This window comes from Ranitomeya variabilis, chromosome 4 (assembly GCF_051348905.1).
Source record: "Ranitomeya variabilis isolate aRanVar5 chromosome 4, aRanVar5.hap1, whole genome shotgun sequence".
In the NCBI taxonomy this organism is placed as follows: domain Eukaryota; kingdom Metazoa; phylum Chordata; class Amphibia; order Anura; family Dendrobatidae; genus Ranitomeya; species Ranitomeya variabilis.
In genome coordinates this window covers 576,208,094-576,229,865 of record NC_135235.1, presented here as the reverse complement: position 1 = coordinate 576,229,865, position 21,772 = coordinate 576,208,094, and the positions used below count along the sequence as shown (strand labels likewise).

The 21,772-nt window shown below is 42.0% G+C and overlaps 1 protein-coding gene across 2 annotated transcripts in view; it reads right to left on the bottom strand.

Annotated features, from left to right (window-relative positions):
• COL9A3 (collagen type IX alpha 3 chain) overlaps positions 1-21,772 on the bottom strand; it is a 68,320-nt gene that overhangs the window by 504 nt on the left and 46,044 nt on the right. Inside the window, exons 11-32 of one of the 2 annotated variants that reach the window (XR_013213470.1) lie at positions 17,511-17,567; positions 12,731-12,784; positions 11,902-11,955; positions 11,744-11,797; positions 11,556-11,609; positions 11,242-11,295; positions 9,288-9,341; positions 9,029-9,082; positions 8,640-8,693; positions 8,186-8,230; positions 8,037-8,090; positions 7,721-7,774; positions 6,727-6,780; positions 6,399-6,470; positions 6,080-6,115; positions 5,066-5,110; positions 4,776-4,808; positions 3,841-3,987; positions 2,599-2,653; positions 1,446-1,628; positions 1,219-1,296; positions 459-728 (exon numbers count right to left, since the gene is read on the bottom strand). Coding sequence is in view for 1 of the 2 variants with exons in the window: in XM_077252899.1 (XP_077109014.1) it covers positions 547-728; positions 1,219-1,296; positions 1,446-1,628; positions 2,599-2,653; positions 3,841-3,987; positions 4,776-4,808; positions 5,066-5,110; positions 6,080-6,115; positions 6,399-6,470; positions 6,727-6,780; positions 7,721-7,774; positions 8,037-8,090; positions 8,186-8,230; positions 8,640-8,693; positions 9,029-9,082; positions 9,288-9,341; positions 11,242-11,295; positions 11,556-11,609; positions 11,744-11,797; positions 11,902-11,955; positions 12,731-12,784; positions 17,511-17,567 (1,527 nt within the window). In the remaining variant the exon portion in view is untranslated. Of the gene's footprint in view, positions 1-11; positions 729-1,218; positions 1,297-1,445; positions 1,629-2,598; positions 2,654-3,840; positions 3,988-4,775; positions 4,809-5,065; positions 5,111-6,079; positions 6,116-6,398; positions 6,471-6,726; positions 6,781-7,720; positions 7,775-8,036; positions 8,091-8,185; positions 8,231-8,639; positions 8,694-9,028; positions 9,083-9,287; positions 9,342-11,241; positions 11,296-11,555; positions 11,610-11,743; positions 11,798-11,901; positions 11,956-12,730; positions 12,785-17,510; positions 17,568-21,772 lie in introns of those variants that run through there. The other variant, XM_077252899.1, reaches the window with a different exon arrangement.

The window sequence follows — 21,772 nt, the reverse complement described above, 5'->3', positions numbered from 1 at the left end:
CATCAAATGCACATGATATAAAAAATGGACTCTTTATTTTTACAACACATCATACAGTACTTGTCTAGGTCTTGGAGATGGGTTGTTAACAACATGTCTCAGTCACACTGCTGGTGGTGGAGTAGGGTTTTCAAGATGTAAAAATGGAACCATTTGGCCTCCTGTGGAATTTTCTATGTACATTTACTTCTAGCAACGCTAGACTGCAAGAGGAAGAAGTTTCCTTGGTCTCAGTTTGTTGGTTGGGCAGCTTGAAATATGACATAAAGGGTGAGCAGCGTGCCAAGGAAACATGGTCAAAAGACAAGGAAAGGGCTAGGGTGGGTCCAAAGGGGTAAGAAAGGGTAATAGTGAGCTTTAAAATAAAAAATCATTGTCTAGAATACTTTAATTCAGATATTCTCCAGTTTTGGTGGAGCTGGTACACAACTCCATTCTTGGTTTTTATGAAGGTTTACCTTCTTGAAGGTCTTCTAGAGGAAGGTCTTCCATACAGTAGAGTGCTGTATTAAATAGACAGTTCCTTCTCTATGTTCATTGTGTCGTTTATGACTTTTTGAAGCCAGATTTTCCTGCAGAGACTGCCCCTTGGCAAGCAGACGTGTCACATATTCCAGGAGTTCCTTGGGCACCTATAGCACCGTTCCTTCCAGGCTCACCAGGGTAACCAGGCTCACCGTGGGAACCATCCCGTCCATCTCTGCTTGTTCCTGGTACGCCTTGTGCACCTGAAAATATAGTAAAGATCCAATTACAAATCACATTATTATGCAAAAAAATAAAGATGAGCCACGATTCTACAAGACCGCTGTTATTCACGCCAGTCTTGATGAGGATGCGTGCTGGAGTCAGATGCTCCTGATTCATAAATGAATAAAAACTGTCAGACAAGTGGCATGCATCTCCATGTGGGTCTCAACACAAATCTTACTCCAGTCAGAATGGAGTAATATTTGCTGTGTAAGGAACACTGCTGCTCGTCATATTTTGACGAGTGAGGGTTGCCACATCCCGTCCTTCCACCAGTTTTGTTCACTTTGTTGCAGTGGAATGAAAATGGCGTGTGAAAGCCATGTGTTGCAAAATTGTTAGCGCAGCCTTGCATTGCACCAAAATTTTGCGACACATCAAAGCTTTATAAAACCAAATTTTGGTGTAAAATCTTTGATGAATCAAGCCCATTAATTTACAAATTGCGCATTGTGGTAATGATTATACCTGGTTCTCCTTGATCACCGTGTGGTCCATCAATGCCTCGTCCAACTTGTCCTTTGTCTCCTTTCTCACCTGAATTGCCTAGGAAATGAGAAGATATCGGTCAGCAAGTGTTACACTTCTAGAACACCTTCACTTCTTAGGAAAAACTACCCAATGTCCGAATTTTCTAAAGACTTTGAAAACTAAATACCTTCACGGTCTTCTTGTAGACAGAATTCTGTTCTTACCTCTTCGACCTGGTGCTCCCAAATCTCCTGTTGGCCCTCGGTATCCTTGAGGTCCACGAATACCTTGATGTCCTCCAAGGCCAGGAGCACCCTGAGGTCCAGGTGCTCCAGCAGGGCCTGGGCGACCAACCAATCCTGGAGCTAAAGGTCTTCTTAGATTTGCTGCTAGCTGTGCAATTTGATCTGCAAGAACATGGAGCAAAGAAAGATAGAACACATCAATTTTAGATGGAGACACATATGTAGCTTGTGTCCTTCACTTTTTATCTATATTGGGTTATGAGTCCAAGGTGCTCAACAAGAAACCAATAAATTAATCTTAACTCTTAGCATCCCATTTTATCCATATATGCTTACACCGCTGAGTTCTAGAATAGTTTATCCATATAGAGGGGCTTGTGCCAAGAAAAGATTGTTCATATCAAGATACTTCCCATGGTAACTATTCAAATTTCAGCCATCCTTTCCCTTCAGCCAGGTTAGAAAATTAAAGCTCATGGATAGATTACATCGTCTGGAGTCGCTGGTGGCGGGTGATGGTGATGCTGCATATGACCAGGGACGCACCTGGTTCCTCTGGCAATCCTTCAAGGAGAGCACGGGGTTCCTGGCTTGGCTGCGTACATACTTATAATTCTCAATACGTGGGCGTGTACATTGCTGAGTCTTCCTTTACCCCTCTTCCTCCTTACTCCGCTTCTCCCCCTTCCCCCCCCCCCTTTTTTCTTCTCTCTTTTTCTCTTTCTTTCCTTTTCTCCTATCTCTACAATTGCTTTTCTTACAGGTTCTGTATTCTGTATATAAGGTCCATGTCCCGAGGTGATTCTCAAGATGAGAAGCATGTACCCTTTATGTGCCAGAGTCCTTGTTCAACTACACTTGTGCTGTGTTCTCAGAGGCGTAATGTATAGCTCTGGACATTGTAATGATTCTTTTTATTGTTTTTCCTGTTTAAAATTTCAATAAATATATGAAATACTGGAAAAAAAAAAAAAGAAAATTTAAGCTCCACACTAGTTTCATAAGGAGCTGCACAAAAGGCAAAACATAAACTCGGCATGAGCTTCTACATTCCAATTCAGCTTGACAACCTCCAGCTTGGCATTGAATGACTGCTCCTGGTGACACCAGTATACACAGCAGAGGCACTCACCGTTGATCATTCCACCGCATAACTCTCGGATATGCTGCTCACTTGCCAGCTTGCCCTAAAACATGAAAAACATTACTATAAACCATCAATGAAACACCTACATGAGTATAAGGCGCTATATATGGGGGCCAAAATGCACCAATAAATTCATGAATGCCTATATGGAAATGTGCAAGGCTCAAAACCAATAAAAAATATAGTCTTTACTGGATAACATAATTAAAAACATAAAAATAGACATATAAAATTCAGACATATAAAATAATAAAGATAGGTAAATGATAATGCCAAGACACTCTTGTGTGAATACTACAAATCAGTACGGAGTTATATAATGTACAACCACAGTATTGAGGATGGATACTCAAAAGGTATAAGCCAAAATAGCCACTGTGTTATAAGATAAGGCCTTTTAGACACATACAGGTAAACAGGGAGAGAGTGATAGCACATGAAAGCTCACATAATGATAATAATGCACAGTGGCATGCAGCACATTTTATCAAAGAAAATGCAACTGATGCGCGTTTCGCATCAAGCTTCATCAGGGGGTGTACAGATCTGTAGTATTCACACAAGGGAGTTTTGTCATTATCGCTTCGTATTTTATGTATGACTTTTGTATGTGAATTTTTTATTCAATAACAAATATATTTTTAATTGATTTTTCTATTGATTTTGAGTATAGGTATTCTTATAAATCATTAATGGTAAAACAGATGGATGGACACAGTTCTATTTGTTTCTTTCGTACCTTTGAGTAGACCATTGTCATGCATGGACTTAAAAGGTATGAATACTGCAACCCGTCTCAGTTAAAAATGTCCTACCTTTTTGTGTATTCAGCTGTTATGCAGAGCTATGTGTCTCCATGGTTACAGACTACAAGCAGAGAGCCTTATGCAAAAAAAATCTGCACCTCATGTCATTAACTTTTTAAATGAAAAGAAACTTATAATCTTTGCAGGAAGTGGATAAAAATGGAAAAATAAAAGCCTGTCCTGTGTAAATGGTGCCTAAACTGTATTTACTGTGCCTAAAAATGTGAATGTACATTAATGCTTTGGTCAAAGATCTTGTGGACATCAGTTGCAGGGATTGGGAGGCAGCGTTGGCTGACATCATCTGCTATGAGAACACATTACATAGACTGGTCAGGAATGGCAGGATGGCCTTGGTTGAGCTGCCATGTCAAGCATATTGATGGTCAACCAGCAGGGGTGTCTGTAGCAAGTTACTTACAGGGACGCCAGATTTTCCTGTGATGCCAGGGACTCCTTGTTCTCCTTGGAAACCCATTGGACCTGGTGGGCCAGGTACTCCTAGTACCCCAGATGTGCCGTTGGGTCCTGAAATACCTTTAGGACCAGTTTCACCTCTCACTCCTGGCTAATAGAAAGACAAAGAGCAACACAAAAGTGAGAAGCAGATAAACGGCACACAGTGGCAAAGATGTCACCACCTACAACCTTACACTAAGGACTGCTTCACCAGGTTTATTAAGACATAAACCCTAAGTAGCTTCTCCAATTTACTACCCCTTAGGTTCCCTGGTCTTCAGTAACCGTAGGCCCTGAGCAATGCTGACACGACTGTATGGGCACCACTGTATGGTTCTGTGTCTACCGGTTGGTCTTCAATACTCATGGACATATATGACAAGAAGGGGGCTGGTACTATTGAATGTAGTTTGCACAATTCTCTGCGTACTACTATATGGTTGCCACTACTGTAATTGATGATACTATTTTTGTCTGCTGTAACTGCATGGGACGGGCCACTAAAAATAGCGTATCTGCCACATATGATCCTTAGCATTTGCAGCATGCTTCATTGCAGAACTATAGGTCATTTTTCAGGTGGTGTCCTAATTTAAAGGGGTTGTCCAAGTTTGGCACAAATCTACAGTCACTCACATACTTGCAGTCATATGACCACTTGGTCTCGTCGCCGGCACCAGAGAATCCTCCCAATATCTGAGGATTCTCAGTGTCACATAGAGTGAATGCAGAGTCTGCGAAAAACCTGGACACCCCTTTTAAGGAAGCTGCTCTGGACTGGTAAAGTCTATGTAAATCCTTCAGTTTTAGGAACTTCCTTTTCTCAGTTGTACCCTAGAAAATGGATCTTTCTCAAGACAAGGGAAATGAATTAAAACTTTCATAAAATTCTCTTACCTCTCCCTTCTGTCCGACTGGGCCAAATGGTCCCTACAAGACACATAGAGAAGAAAGAAAATAACAGTGTCTGTGATTTCTGCTACCATCAATATGGACATGCCCCACATTATACGGGGCCAATTTTGGTTTCACCAGCCACAACTAATTCAGGTGCTAAAAAATTCCGAGGCAAGCGTGTCTTTGTGCCTCGCGCCTCCATGATCTCTTTAGCACTCTGTGTACTCTGCTTATGGTTATGTGAGGATATGGTCCGTGGCGGGGCTTACCCTGGGCCATCCATTACTTACCATCTCTCCTTTTTCTCCTGGAAGTCCGTCAGATCCAGCAATGCCCTAAACAAAAGTAACAAATATTAGACCTGAACTGGAAATATTACTAGGGATTTATAGATGTCATTATCATGGGGCACTCTTATGGAGGTCATTGAAATGCTGTTATTGTGGTACTGTTACAGGGCCCTGTAAGCCTGGTGCTGTAGTAGAATACTTTGATAATTTTATGGGGGATACAGACAAACAAAGAATCTAAGAGTTCTGACTGGCGCTCTTATGGAACACTCAGACTATCATTGTTACATAGCCACCTGATGTGGTTATGGGGGCGCTATTATATGGTCTGTTTGGTTACTACTACTTTGGGGAAATCCAATGAAGTTGAGGAAGCTCTGTAAGGCCGGTTTTTGAAGAGCGTATTACAGGTGCACTTGTCCATGGATGATGACGGGTCTAACCCAAACTCACAGCTTCATAGGGATCTAATAAGCTGAGTTTGGGCCATTACACTCCTGGTCAGGCTGGACTTGTGTCCATATTAAGGGCTTGCACATGCGCCTGTAAAAGACTCGTCTGAACCTGGTCTTATGTGGTTAGTCTGGTTGGCACTCTTACTATCATGGAGCACTCTGTGTTGGCACTGTTATGTATAATTCTAACTTAAGTCTCCCATTAGATCAGATTTAACCTTCCGACAACAGCTTTCTGGTCTCATAAACACTCGACTGAGCCCTGATTTGTATGTACGAGTCAGGAGAGATACCCCTTTGCCCCAAATGTCAGAGAGCTATGGCCAGATTTACAATTACAGGGCATTCTGATGCTGCTATGGAGTGACTGTTAATTGGGCACTATGGTTAATGAGGATGTGATCCATGTTCCGGGTTAGGTTTGATTATACAGTGGTCAGCTTGTGCTGATTGTATAATGTCCTGGAAAGCTGGCCTCTCAGTATGTCAGCTTCATTGGTTATCCTTATCACCCAACTCAAGGGTTGTTTGTAATAATGTAGCCTCTCGCCATGCTCACCTGGTTGCCTTTGGGGCCAGCAGCTCCGACAGGACCCTGGAGGTGAAACATTAAGGTTAAGCTGTGATTTCCATCAAACATTCCTGCACAGTGTGCGGTCACTGCCTGCTGTATTCATCACTGATTAATTCAGGGTTTTAATGAGGGATTAAAGTTTGGGCATCTTACATGAGGAGTCTGTGGGTGTCAGGGCCATTAATTCTGGTTTGTTAGATAAGGGAACAGTGCAGAGCTCAGCTCTCGTCACATCTAACTGGTAGATTAATTTATCTCATATCTATCTATCTATCATAAAATTCCTTTTATACAAGACTCTTACTCGTTCTCCAAATCCACCACGGATCCCAGTAGGTCCAGGTAATCCAGGATCACCAATGTTGCCTTTTGGACCCTATATGAGATAATAAAAGCAAGTAAGAAAACAAAATAATTATGATGACCATTATAAAGAATCTATACAAATGTCTTAAATTAAAGTTAATGATCTGCTACATATCATTCAGTGATCCACAAGTGGATCTTGAACAACAATGCATTGCCATTGGGTGTTGATGGACAGCTCCTCCCTCTTATCATATTGGCGTCTTATGAGTCTTCATAGTAAGTCGATATTGTGAGATTTTAACATCAAGCAATGAATCACTGACCTGAAAACCACGAACTCCAGGAGCTCCAATAGGTCCTGACAGACCAACACCACCCTGTGGAGAGAAATACATTCCACTTTAAGCAGTGGTGATGGTCTGGTTCAATCCCACCACAGCTGACACGGAACATAAAGGATTTTTACCGTTAGGTAATTTGCATATATGAGAAGTAGCTTTTTAGAGGCTACATTGGGCTTGGGGCAATATAGCTATAATTTATCCTAACCCCTTCCTTATGGTCAGTTTCATCCAAAGATGAAACCTCAAAACTTAACGGTAGCAAAAAAGTGCAGAAAAAATAGCCTAAGAGTCATGCCTCCCTTGTGTCCTATGTTGAATAGAAAGGGCATACCAGCTTTGAGGTTTCGTGTCCCACCATAGAAAAAAATGGTGATGGGATGACAGAAAACAAAATGGAAAGAAACATACTGCACTTTGAGTATTGTGAATGTCCCTTCCCATTTCTGAAGGCATGACGAATATCTACAGGAGCTTCAACGAAATTATGACCAAGTAACTCATCTAGTCTAGAGAGGTCATTAAGCTCAGACTAAGAAAAAAAAAAGAAAACTCATAGACTACACATTTGCTAGGCTGGTTTACTAAGTTCTACTGTTCATCAGAATGACAAACGACTGCAGTTAAGTAGTTGGCCTGAAGACTCTGAAGCTGTTGCCCCTGGTGGTTCCAATTCATATAACTGTAGAAGTCTTGTAACACTCGGGATGAAGCAGAGCAACCTACTTTCCACCCTAGTGAACACTAACCAATTGGTTTTCGGTCTCTCCTCAAGTAATGTCACCATCCATCTCAGTCCAACCCTATCAATCATAATGCCTATGTCACCCAACCTTTCCTACATGTGTGGCCATATCACATCTAGTTCTGGATGTTCTCTGAGCTCCATTCTAAGGTGTACACATCTGCTCTCATACATGACAATGCAGCAAAAGGATTATGGTAAAGACCATCAAGAATCACCATGTCCACTTACAGCTCCTCCTCTGGGGCCTTCCACTCCCCTCTCTCCTGGAGGTCCAGCTTCACCCTGGAACATAATATAAACCTCATGACTTAGCTTGGAACAATACACAAGATGTTCTGACAACCTAACAGAATGACACTTCAGCAGTATTACTTGGATCCTCCTTGATTCCCAAGGGCCTATTGTTTTGTTCATGGGGTTACAAAACAAGGCGCCTCTGGTGAAATTATGAAAATGATGGGGGATATCCTAGGTTTTGTCTGTGTCTAATTTGTTCGCTAGTAGTTTGGACAGATACATTGCCACTGGGTTGGTGGATACATACGGGAATACCTGGCTCTCCAGAGGGGCCCGCCTCTCCTAATTCTCCATGGCTGCCCTGAAAGAGAACAATTGGTCAAGAACCTAATGCAAGAAATATCCAAACTAGACAAACACTATACATGACCATAGCTCATTTGGATAGTCACTTACCAATTGACCCTTCTCTCCCTTAGTTCCAGCTTTGCCAGGAAGCCCCTATTGATACAGAAACATAGAAATTAAGGGTTAGGTAGCAAGTCTATGAGTAATGATACTCTTCTTAATTGAGCCATCGTAGTTGTGTTTAAGATTTTTCAATAAACTATGGTCCTTGTCATCACCATAATGCATCCACTTCTGTCTTTAGATATAGTGGACTTTTGGGTGGTTTCCAGTACTGGGACTGTTCTCCTAAATATTGGAATTCTGTACTTAGATTTTTACTACATATATTAAACATTTTATTAATTTCTCTAAACAAGGTCCAATTAATCTTACTGGATCCTGAAGGTACACAATCATTTTCACCCAATGTCAGGCCCCAATAGTAGCCATTTCTCAATACGTGGAGCATTTCAGTTATTCTAATACCCTACAAAGAACCAGAGGAACCTAAAATACTTACTGGGAGTCCATTTGGTCCCTTCTCCCCAGGAACCCCTGGTCTTCCACGATCACCCTAAAGATACAAGAGGCAAGAACTAAAATGGTGATATATCAGAACTGGTGAGATCGTATAGAGTTTCTTGATAATTTGAAAGCAAGAAGTTATTGGTAATGATCGAGGTGATGACTATATGAGATCCTTCTCGGTACAACATTATGCTCACAACTACTTGCTCTTCAACAAAGCATATATAGGGGTAGCTCCCTGTACCAGCATCTTCTATCTAAAAATCAAAATCTTCCAGACTCTCTTCCCCAATGGATTTTATTGATTGACTAATCCTAATACCATGGAAATGAGATCTCCTTCCATGTGACTTAATCAATTTCTTCCCTGGCAGTACAAACCTTCTCACCATCCAGGCCAGATGTCCCGTCACGGCCATCCTTCCCTGGCATTCCCTACAAAAAGACAAATGGCCTAAATTAATAGTCCTTGAAAGGAAATTCACATTTGAAGGTCATGCTATGTGTATAGTATATCCCAACAGTGCAGTGCAATGCAAGTCACCCATATCTGTAATCGAACTACTATGCTGATGGCTTTGGCGCCTTGGATATTATACCCAAAGCAGCCATAGCATAAAGGTTCCCTTCCATCACTTACCGGCTCTCCTATGGGTCCTGAACCGCCTGGCATGCCCTTGGGACCAGCTTTGCCCTAAAAAAAAATTTCAAAATCAATAATGAGTTTCATGTATGGCAGAGAGATAGCACATTTACACTTGATCCACATGACCCTGCAAATATACGCAGATATGGAGTTTGGCCTTTCCTGAAATACATGGATGTATAATTTGGTGTCCCCCCAGAAATATGCGGCAAAGAAAGTGAGGCGGATCATGGATACAAACCCTACTTTTGGTATAACTTTTGCTCTACTGAAAATGCCGTTAATTAGCTTGGTCTAGAATGATATACAGGTTTGTGGGAAAAGATTTAATGTAACTTAGATTTTATCACTACTCTTTCTATATTTAGGAGTCCAGTGGGTGGTCCTACTCAGTTACTGACACCCACGGCACAGGATCACCCACTGAATTCCTAAATATAGAAAGAGCATGGCTTTAAAAGGGTATTGCCACAATCTGTAATTTTTCAGAAAGGCCAGTATCCTTAAAACTATTGCTATTAAATATGTAGCCTGGCAAAAAAAGTGGATATGCAGCTTCCTTGTTAAAAAAAAGGACACAGCATTCAGCTGGACAAGCTACACAAGGAGCTGCATATGTGCAGGGGGGAGGATAAGGACAATACATGGCAGTAAAGGGGGTCAGATGTGCGCATGTTTGACCTCGACAACCAAAACAACTAGAAGACAGTACCACTGGCAACAAATGATAGAGTCTGGGTAAAGGATAATTGAGGGTGGGTAGTGTAGAAATATTACACCTCAAGGTAGCTGTTATGTGCTCGTTCGGCTGAATGATATTTCTCTCATACACAGGAACGCTGGGCTCGGCCTAATCCTCATTTGTTTTCAAAGAGAAGGGTGGAGACAGCTGCTGCCCTACACCTCCTGAATAACAAAAGGGCCGATAGTTAAAATGCAAACTGCCTGACCCTTGTCTTCCTCAACATCATCTGTCGGGGAAGAGTCGGTAGACCTCCATTTAACTGCCAGCCGATCTTGCCGATACTGTGGGGTTTGGCTGTCTTTAGTTTAATGTTTTTGAGGCCTTTAGAAAACTAGCTGTATTTGTAAAAATGGATGTATCTACATTTGCAACAGTCTAAGCAGTGGCGTAACTAGAGTCTGAGGGGCCCCGATGCAAAATTTAGAACTACACCCCCCCAACCACATATTGTTCAGATGCATGGACCCTTGTAGAGTTCTAAATCTTATAAAGTCACATATGTTTCCCCCCCCTCCTTCACTATGTAGTATGTCCCCCATCCTGGATAATATGTTCTCCTTCTTGGTATAAATGTCCCCCATCCTGGTATATATGTCCCCCATCCTGGTGTATATGTCCCCTATCAGGGGCACCTTTCTGGTATTTTTTCTTCCCATTCTGCCTCTGCATATAAAAAAGTAAATAGAAACATTCTACTCACCTTCCTCCACTTCCTTGACCTGTGGCATCCTCTTCTGTAGCATCGGGCATTGGCTTTCCTGATTTGGCGACACATGACGTCACTGCCATGTGACGCCAATGCCTGACACACGGATATCAGCTGCTGACCGCTCTTTGGCCAGCTACGTGTATTGCAGCGCAGGGAGACAGAGGGTCCCTGCGCTGCAACACACTTTAGCTGAATCTGGGTCCTTGGACGCACATCCAGCTGAAGTAGACGCTGGGGTCAGCAGGCCTCCCTCCAGGTCAGTGATGATGGCACCCCGTACCACTGCGATCGTTATGCCCCTGAATCTGAGCCAACATTGTGATTTTGGAAATACCAATTTTGATTATCTAAATAAGTGATATGCACTGAATCTTTTCCCACAAACCGATATACCAATCTGCTCAGCCTCTCCTGCTCTATAACATGCTGCCTGATGATTCGACACTAAATTAATAAACTGCATTTAAGGGGGTATATAGAAGTAAATCACTTACAGAGTCACCTTTAGGTCCGATATATCCCTGACCTCCTCTCACGCCTTGATCCCCCTGAAATGACAGAATACATAATGAATTATTCAATGTTTTTGAGAAACTTTGAGGCTTAGAAATGTTAGGGTAACACTGCCAATCTAGAGGGAAGGGTTAATGACTTATGTAATTTACTGACACAAGTAATCGCATATAATTCTAGGTAATTGCTCTATGTGCATTTTCCTTAAAGTAATGCTGCTTTGTATATTGCTACAGAACAGATCATTGGAATAAGAGGCCAGAGGATGGGGAACATGCCTCAGGTTCATACGTACAGCTTTCCCAGGTGGTCCTGGGGTACCAGGGGGTCCTCTAAATCCAGTGGGTCCCTTTAGACAAAAAAAAACAATAATGGATTAATTATAAGAAATGAATTATCATCAACTACAATTCCCAACAAGTGTTTAGACCATGGGTGGATGGTGTAATTGTATAAAAGATATATAGTATATTGCAATCTTACCCTGTCTCCTGCTGCTCCTTGAGGGCCAACTAGACCCCTTGCCCCTCTTGGGCCCTGCAAAGACAAAACACCTCAGTGTTTTCCATAGGGCAGGTGCTTCGACATTGGCTGGAAGTATAGGTTGCATGCATCTCAGCTTGCCATGAAGTGGTACTAACCTGTAAGCCCACACTTCCAGGGATTCCCGCCGACCCAGGAGGACCCGCTTCACCCTATGGTGAAGAACACAGTCACATGCTTTGAAAAAATTTCAAAAATTCAATTAAAGCTGCAAATTAGTTGTAATCTGAACTCAAAGAAAGACTGAAGTAATAAACAAAACTTTTCCAGTAATTACTAGTCGACTTAATGATCTGCACTTAGTTTATTTTGCTGCTTTCTCCACATGTGCTTACCAAATGACAAAGCATCTAAATTAGGTGGGAAGCAGCTAAGGAGAAAAGATTTTGTGGAATTATGATTCAACTTGGAGCAACAATGCCTCCGATTAACTTGTCTCACTGTATCATTCATAGTGGCATAGCTAGTCCAGGAGCCTGACTGAGGGTGTGATGAGGAACCCACAGGGTCTCTAGGAGAATCATCTCATAAATTAGTGGAAAACAAATGTTGGAAGATGACACAATATCACCACATAAGTGAAGTATTACTTAGGCTGTGACACATCTATATGGGTTTTTGGGATAGTTACAAGCATCCAAGACCTTGATGGTCCATAGTAAAACTTTTTCACTAGTAAGAAAGACATCCAAGTACAACCACTGTTGCTAGAAGTGACTAATAATCCCTGGCGAAATCTGAATCTCTCCATGAATTGTGCGATGAGATTTCTGCTTTAGACATTGAGCAATGTGGTTTTCTTAATGTGACTGTTACCAAGGGCTAACAAGAAACTATAGGGCAATGCATAAAGTTGGGTCTCACTCAACAATGTCTATGCCAACATGACCATGCGTCATTCTAGAGTCCTGGGCATCCCAGCATTACCTTCTGACCGTCCTTTCCAAGTTCACCTAGTTCTCCTTTGTGTCCTGTGTGTCCCTGTAAAGAACAATTGGATGGTTAATACATGGACGTCACATTAATCCATCTAAACTATATCTCTAACAGATCAGTATGGGTTCCAACATGGTGGAATCCACTAGATTTAACTAATTAAAGATCTGAACCATTACGCATTCAGTGGATCCAGAGAGCCATGTAGAATCTGTTAGATGACACTGGATTTTCAGAACATGACTTCCTGCAGCACAAGTGTGACATAAACATACTGAAGCATTTTCGGACACACATAGAAATCAATAAGAGGCCATCCTTTATGTTTGATGGGGTTTGGCTCTGGCTTGTATTTGGGAGTCTAGTGTGGTGGACCTCCTATAAGATTGTCCTACAATGGGATGTCTATAGCATATTGACCCTTTAATGCTCAACAAAGGAAAGGTAACTTATCAGGATGAAATTCAGGAGATTGGTCCACACTACAATGCTGAAGACTTTATAGGGAGTATTTAGTTTTATAACCCAAGAAATCTGCTTTTATGTAAGTGCCCCGTTTCTGGACAAGGTTATCGGCTGGATCCCAAGATACTAAAAACGGTATTGTCTATCAAAGAGGTGTGGCCTAGCAGGGGAAAGATGAAGAGGTGGCGCCGGCTGAAATCCAATAAGGCAGAGAGATGTGACAGGAGATGTGGTGGTGCAGTTTGCCCACAAGCCTCCTTCCTCTAGTACTCAGCTCGAAAGCTCAGTGTCTGATAAACAGGTGACGAGAGGAACCCCTGGTGAAGAGTCCCGCTTTATCGCATTATCCATGGAGGAGGAGGAGACTGAATCCCTTAAGCTAGGGGTAACCCCTCAAAGGCATAACAGTTCTTCTGCAGCTCCTAAAGGGTAAAGCTGTGTCCTTGAAGAGATCTCCCAGGAGGACTCCCCTTCCCTGTAAGATGTCCTCAATGCAGTTAATAAATGTAACTTTATTCTTAATACACTGATGGGACAAGTAGGCCATATACAGAAATCTTTTTATATAATACGTCATGACGTACAGAAAGGGGCAAAATGCAGCACAGCAGTGGAAAGGAGAGTTAGTGAGTTAGAGGAAGCACATCTGCCAGTCCGCAGAGACATACTAAGTCACGCAGGCAGTCGCAGCTCTGATTGCTAAGGCTGATGCCCTCAAAAACCATCAGAGACGCAATATCCGACTGGTAGATCAAGAAAAGGCTGAGGGGAACGACCAAGATAATTTTGTTTAAATGGTTGCTGGATTCCTTTGGCAAAGATACTCTCACTCCTTTGCTTTCTGTGGAGAGAGCTCACAGGGTCCCCACAAGACTGGGCCCAGAGGACAGATCCCCCGAGGCCTATTTTAATCAAAATCCTGCACTACAAGGACCTAGACATCACATTGAGGAAAGCAAGAGAGTTGCAGGACATCAAGTTGGGGGGACAGAAAATCTCCTTCCCAGACTTCTCAGTGGTGGTCCAGCGCAAAACATCCCAGTTTCTGGACATAAAGAGGAGGATGAGGACACTGGGCCTGCAATACTCAAGGATCTCCCTGGTCAAGCTCAGGGTGGTCACACTAAGATGACTGGACAGTCATGACCAACAAATTTAGCAGGAGGATGGAAGGGTCGATGATGCTGAAAGTCCTTTTTCTCACTACATGCTATTAACTCCCAACAGGTTCTCTCGGTTGCAGGACTGAGGCCTCATTTTATGCTAATAAGCGACATTAGTATTATCATGGCTGGAATTTACGGTCCAAACCTCTGTGTTCTTTCTACTTTCATTTCACCATTAGTGTGGTGGGTCAGCTACCAAGACACTAACAGAATGGTATATTGTTTATCATGCTTCTTCCTTTGCCGATGCATGCACCTAATGGTTAAAGGTTTGGTTAAGTACCATCCATTACTAGTAAGGGCAGGTTTACAACATAAATGGGAGGGCTTTTACTGGTTCACAGTTGGAGGTAAGGGTGGTGGTGTTTGGAATGCTTCTGATACTTTTAAGAGCCAGAAGAAGGACTAACTCACAAGGATCATCTTGTTACATGAGCGTTCTTAAAGATGAGTATTATGATTGATTTTATTTCTTGACATATTCGTGGGTTGAGCAACAATTCAAAAATATTCACAATCATTAAATACATAAAAAGATTCAACCCTGCAATAATAGGATTACAGGATACCCATCTAACAAACGACACTATTAATCAGATAAAAAAGTCCTGGATGGAGTATACCTTACATTCCCTTCATTCTAATTACTTATGGGGGCTTAGGGTACCTTCACACTGGTCGATTCTGCTACGATTACGACGCATTTGCGTCATATTCGACATCGCAGTACGAGCTCGTAGCCAGCGGTCACACTCTACGATGTTAACGCTTTTTCTGACGTAGTTGCGATGTGAACGTCACGCGTCGCAATCGTACGCTACCCTTCACACCGCCATAGTCCTACGACTCCGAGCGTGACGTATTACCAGCATGGGCGTGCTAAAACGTCACGCCCAATCAGGAGACAGGTATGCGGAAGCCCAACCCACGTAGTCGCATTACGAGCTCGTATGACCGCCGTCACATACTACGATTTCGACCGCCATAGCGGGACATTTACGACGAAAGAAAGTTCTGCTCTTTCTTTCACATCGTACGATGCTGGGCTGCGTCGCAAATCGTAACGCCATGTCACACTTTGCAACCTCGGAACGAGGACGGATAAACGTCACAAATCGAACGCTCGTTCAGACTTTGATTGCACAGTGTGAAGGGGCCCTTAGTCTAATTGTACATAAAGGTATTCCATTTACGCATATTGACTCTGAAGGTAGATTTGTTGGGGTTAGATGTAAAATCCCAAACTTTCTACTGTACAAGATCCCGACAGCTAGAATAAGAGCAAATGGTGTGTAGGAGATATTGGAGCCTGTCCTTCACTACAACTGGCAATAGGAAAAATTCTCTACCACACAAAAAAGTCTATTGCTAAACATTGGCTGTCCAATACTCCACCCAAAATAGAGTAAGTGGTCCGCTGCCTAAATACTACTATTTTAATGGAGAAAAAATATATATTAAGAGGGGGGGGGGGGGGCATAGAGAAATTCAGGAAGCAGTGAGGAGACAGGATTACCGATAAATGCATCCTGGATGCTAATACAGTTAAAAGTAATGATGAAAGTAGGAGCATCAGCTGACACTCCCTCCTCCATCGTTCTCAGCATCTGACGTCTCAGCGCAGAGAGCACAATGATGCCACCACATGGCACCTGCTGCCCTGCAACATGCGGCACTTTAGAACGCTGCAGAGACCGCAGCGAGTACATTGCGGTTGTCCTAATACTGTATGAAGGGCTATGGGTAGTGCAAGATACTACATGGAGGACTATGTAGGTGTATTATACTATATGGAGGACTAAGGGGAGTCTATTATACTGAATGGTGGACTATGGGATGCATCATACTGTATGAAGGACTATGGGGTGCATTATGCTGTATGGAGGAATATGGGGTGCATTATGCTATATGGAGGACTATGGGGTGCATTATACTATATTAAGGACTATGGGGAGTACATTATACTATATGGAGGATTCTTGGGTGCATTCTACTATATGGAGGACTATGAGGTGCATTATACTATATGGAAAACTATGGGAAATGCATTATACTATATGGAGGACTATGGGGTGCTTTATACTATATGGAAAACTATGGGGAGTTCATTATACTATATGGAGGATTTTGGGGTGCATTGTACTATATGGAGGACTATTGGGTGCATTATACTGTATGGAGGACTATGGGGTGCAGTATACTATATGGAGGATTATAGAGGCACATTAAAATATGTGGAGGACTATGTGGCAGCTATTATATTTAGAGGGCTATGTGAAAGTCGTTATACTTTATGGAGGGCTATGTGGGTGCCATTATACTGCATGCAAGCAGTTATACATTGTGAAGGTTTGTGCGTGTTCCATTATACTATGTGGAGGTCTGTATGGGGGCCATTATATTGTTTGAAGGGCTAGTGGGGGCCATTATACAGTATGGTGAGGAGTGGAGCCATTATACTCTATGTAGGCCCATTACACCACATGGTGGGCTGTGTGGGGGTCACAATTGGGGGATCATACTTTGTTGGGGTCACTATACTTTGCCAGGGAAGTTGAGTACAGTAGGGTTGTCATACTGTGCATGTGGAGTATACTGTGGAGGAATTCACTGTGGGGGTATCATGCAGTGTTTGGGCTGGCACTTTTGTTAGCATCATACTTTATGGGTGCAATGCAAAGGGAATCTAGGGCTTCAGTGTGAAAATTACTTTGTAATGACTGCATAGTTGTGACATATGCTCTTCTGTGACCCTTCCGAATATTTTTTTTGATGGGGGGCCCAATTAGAACTTCTGCTATGGGGTCCCATGATTTCTATGTATATTCCTGTTCTCGGATAACGCTTGTACTGCCGGAGAAACAACATATTTGCTTTTGAACAATGAAAAATTGGTCTTTATATGTATGTACTTATATCAGTTTGCATTGCAAACAAGGGTGGGGGACTGTTGGAATCAGAATAAGCAAGTTGGGGTAGAGGGTTGTCATTTATACCCAAGATGTGAAGTGAATGTTTTTTCATATGCTATATGCTATTATGCATTTTCCTTTGTATTGTTTGCAAACATCAATGTACTCATCTGATCTGGTACTTTATATTTGATTTTCTTAGGGGTTCCAATCAATTCTGAAAATTACCTTAAATCCTGGCATTCCCGGGGGACCAGGTGGTCCTGGAGGACAAACAGCTGGACACTGTGAAGAAACATACCTTATTAATTGCACAGGTCACCTCCAACTTTTGACCTTGGTTTTAATCAATATGCATATTATTATTATTGTTATTATTATAATAATAATAGATCGCTGAAGGTTAAAAAAAAATTCCACAACTCCAGTCAACCTCTGTGTATATAAAACGACCCGAATGAATCATGATGCATTGCAGCAAGACAAGGAGAATACTCATGTTTCAATTCATCGGTGGGTACATGAAGTGACAACCATCCTAAGGGCTTATTTTTGTCTTCGGTCCTAATTGTTAAACTAGTCATTAATAGGATTTATTTATTTATAAGGTCTAGTCATTGGATCATGCTTGAGAGGATCTAGTCATTAATATGGTCTAGTCATTGATGGTATCTAGCCAAAAGGTCTAGGCAATGATAAGATTTAGCCATAGATCTAGTCAATGGATCCAGTCTTTGACAAGATTAAATAATTGGACCTAGTCATTGATATGATAAAGTTCTTCACATGATCTCACCATGGTATCTAACCAATGATAAGATCTAGTGACTGATAGAGTCTAGTCATTGGATTCAGTTATTGGCAGTATCAAGTCATGACTGAGATCTAGTCATTAGTGAAATGGATCTGGTCATTCATAGGGTCTGGTCATTGCTTCTAGTTATTGATGAGATGCAGTCATTGACAGAATCTAGTAATTAATTTAATCCAATTATAGACAAGATCGACTAATTGGACCTAGTCAATAATAGGTTGTAATTATTGAATCTAGCCATTGAAAAGATCAGTGTAATAGATCTAGTCACTGAAGAATGTAGTTATTGATTGAATCAAGACATTTATAAAATTAAGTAATTGGATCAGGTCACTAACGGCTAAAGTTAATGGTTTGTCATTGACAAGATCAAGTTACTGGATCTAGTTACTGACAGGATCTGTCTATAGGATCTAATAATTTTCATAGTCTAGTAAAGGATCTGGTCATTGAAAGATTCAAGTTACTGATCAAATCCAGTAAATTACATGAGTAAAGTTACTTGATAAGTTGTTGGATCTAATATATTAACAGTATCTGGCTATGGGATCTAGCTATCATATAATGAAGTAATGGATCTATGGTAATCAATCAAGAGAATTTGTCATAAAAATGACCTAAAAATTAAATCAGGTTTTTATGTTAAATATACAATTGTGTGAAAAGTGTTTGCCCACTTCCTGATTTCCTATTTTTTTTACATGTTTGTCACATTTAAATGTTTCAGATCAAAAAAACAACTTTAAATATTAGACAAAGATAACACAAAACTGCAAAATGCAGTTTATAAATGAAGGTCTTTATAATTAAGAAAAAAAAATCCAAACCTACAGGGCCCTCTGCAGAAAAGTGATTGCGCCCACCCATAAAACATAACTCATCTGTGGCGTATCACATATTTGGGAAACTGAGTTCAAATTCCCTAGCCACACGCAGGCCTGATTGCTGTCACACCTGTTCTCAGTCAAGAAATCACTTAAACAGGACCTGCCTTACAAAGTGAAGTAGACCAAAAGTTCCTCAAAAACTAGACATCATGCCACGATCCAAAGAAATTCTGGAACAAGTCAGAAGCAAAGTAATTGAGATAATTCTGGAAAATGTTAAAAAGCCATTTCTAAATGTTTGGGACTCCAACTAACTACAGTGAGAGCTATTATCCACAAATGGCAAAAACAGGGAACAGTGGTGAACCTTCCCAGGAGTAGGTGTGGCGCCCCAGGGTCCTGGTTGTCACAGTGGTATTGCTTTCCTCCAGGGGAGAGTGATGCTACGTTTGGAGGCAAGAAAGGATAACTGCATCCAGGTATCACAAACATGCAACACATTCACACTCCAGGCCGCCAGGGGGAGCTTCTGCTCCTATTTATTAGGTCACTCCCCACATATATAACTGGTGGTCTGTAGGGAAAGTTAGTTAGTTCCAGACATCAGTCTGAGGAGGACAGAGGGTCCACGGAGCTGTGCATGCCATGCCCTCAGAGCTGCAGGTCCCAGAAAGAGACATTTTGAAGGCAGAACAGTATTGCAGCGAGCGTGAAGGAAGGCAAAGCAAAGGAGAGGATACCAGAAGGGGACCAGCCCCGAACATGCTGCCTCCTTCTGAGGCGCAGAATCCCGGTAGCCGGAACACCGAGGGAAAAAGAACCTCTACGCCTTACTTCAGAGACTGGCAGGACAGCTAATTGCAAGTTTCCTGTCCGCACCTACACCCAGGAGGCACGATGACACCCAATAGAGCCGGGTTATCTTAGAGACCCTATAAACAGGCTCAAGTTACCAGTCATACGGGCTTTGTCCTATCCTATATGGGGGACAGAGAGTGCGAAACATCACATCTGTGAGAACCTTATGTGAAGCCATAGGCAGTAAGGGACTACACCACTGCAGCGCAAGGGAAGGCTACTGATTTCCACCTGGACAAGGGAACTCTGGACTTGCCTCCAAACCGGCCGGACTCTGCCTACCCTGTGGTCTGGTGCTCTGGACTGTGGATGCTGAAGTCTTCAGTAAAAGGTAAAGAGACTGCAACCATGTGTCCTTGTTCTTCTCTGCGCCTCTCACCATACCACATCTACACACCGGGTAGCCATGGGGATATACTTCATCTGTGGGAAGGTATACCATCTAGCTGCCATAACATCACCCCAGAGGACCCCTTAAAGCAGCGTCAGTCACCCTGACCGAATACCACAGGTGGCGCCACGAACATAAACTTTATCCCTTCAAAGACCTTTGCCTCTTATACAGACGTCCCAGGGCCACGGACTGGGTCAGCCATCGTGACATCCCCCCTGTGAACCGCAGGACCTGGTACCGAGTACTCCCTTGCTCTGATGGGGCGCTCCATAGGCAGATGATCAAAATTACCCCAAAAGTGCAGCAACAACTCATCCAAGAGGTCACAAAAGACCCCACAAAAACATCCAAAGAACTGGAGACCTCACTTGCCTCAGTTAAAATCAGTGTTCATGACTCCACCAAAAGAAAGAGACTAAGCAAAAATGGCCTGCATAGCAGAGTTCCAAGACGAAAACCACTGCTGAACAATTAGAACATAAAGACTCGTCTCAGTTTTGCCAGAAAACATCTTGATGATCCACAAGACTTTTGGGAGAATACTCTGTGGACTGACGAGCCCAAAGTTGAACTTTTTGGAAGGCGTATGCTCCATTACATCTGGTATAGAAGTAACACAGCGTTTCAGAAATGGAACATCCTACCAACAGTAAAATATGAATGGCTTAAGAAAAAACAAAAATAAGACTTTGGAGTCGCCTAGTCAAACTCCTGACCTTAATCCGATTGAGATGCTGTGGCCTGACCATAAAAAGGTGGTTCATGCTTGGAAACCCTCCAATGTGGCTGAATTACAACAATTCTGCAAAGATGAGTGGACCAAAATTCCTCCAGAGCGTTGTAAAAGACTCATTGCCACTTATCACAAACATTTGATTGCAGTAATTGCTGCTAATGGTGGCCCAACCAGTTATTAGATTTAGGGGGCAATCACTTTTTCATACAGGACCCTGTAGGTTTGGATTTCTTTTCCCCTTAATAATAAAGATCTTCATTTAAAAACTGCATTTTTGTTTACTTGTTTTATGTGTGTCTAATATTTAAATTTGTTTGGTGATCTGAAACATTTAAGTGTGACAAACATGCAAACGTATAGGAAATCAGGAAGGGGCAAACACTTTTTCACACAACTGTATTTAAAAAAATATAATACGATACTTTTTTCCATATCCATACCTTTAAAAATCTTGCAATTTTCACATTGGTCAGTGGGGATAATTAGACTCATCCCTGTTGTATCAGGAAACTCACATGTATATTCACCACAATGAACAGACTCACACTCTATCTTATCTATTACAGCATCTAATGAGCATGTGCAAAAGTCATTGTGAAAGGAGGGGGAGATAGGGGAGCTGTGACATCACCTGTTGTGATTGGCAGATCCTGTATTAATAGCTGTATGGAGGTGTCACCTGTCATTGTAATCCTGCCTCTGATGATAATGAGTCTGCTGAAATACTTCCTGAAAGAACAGGAAGTTTGAGAGTAAAATAGTCCCAGTGGCCTATGTGAAAATTGCAAAATTTCTAATTTTGTATTATAATAAAGATTGTGATATAAAAAAATGCATGTAACACAAAAACCTGATTAAATT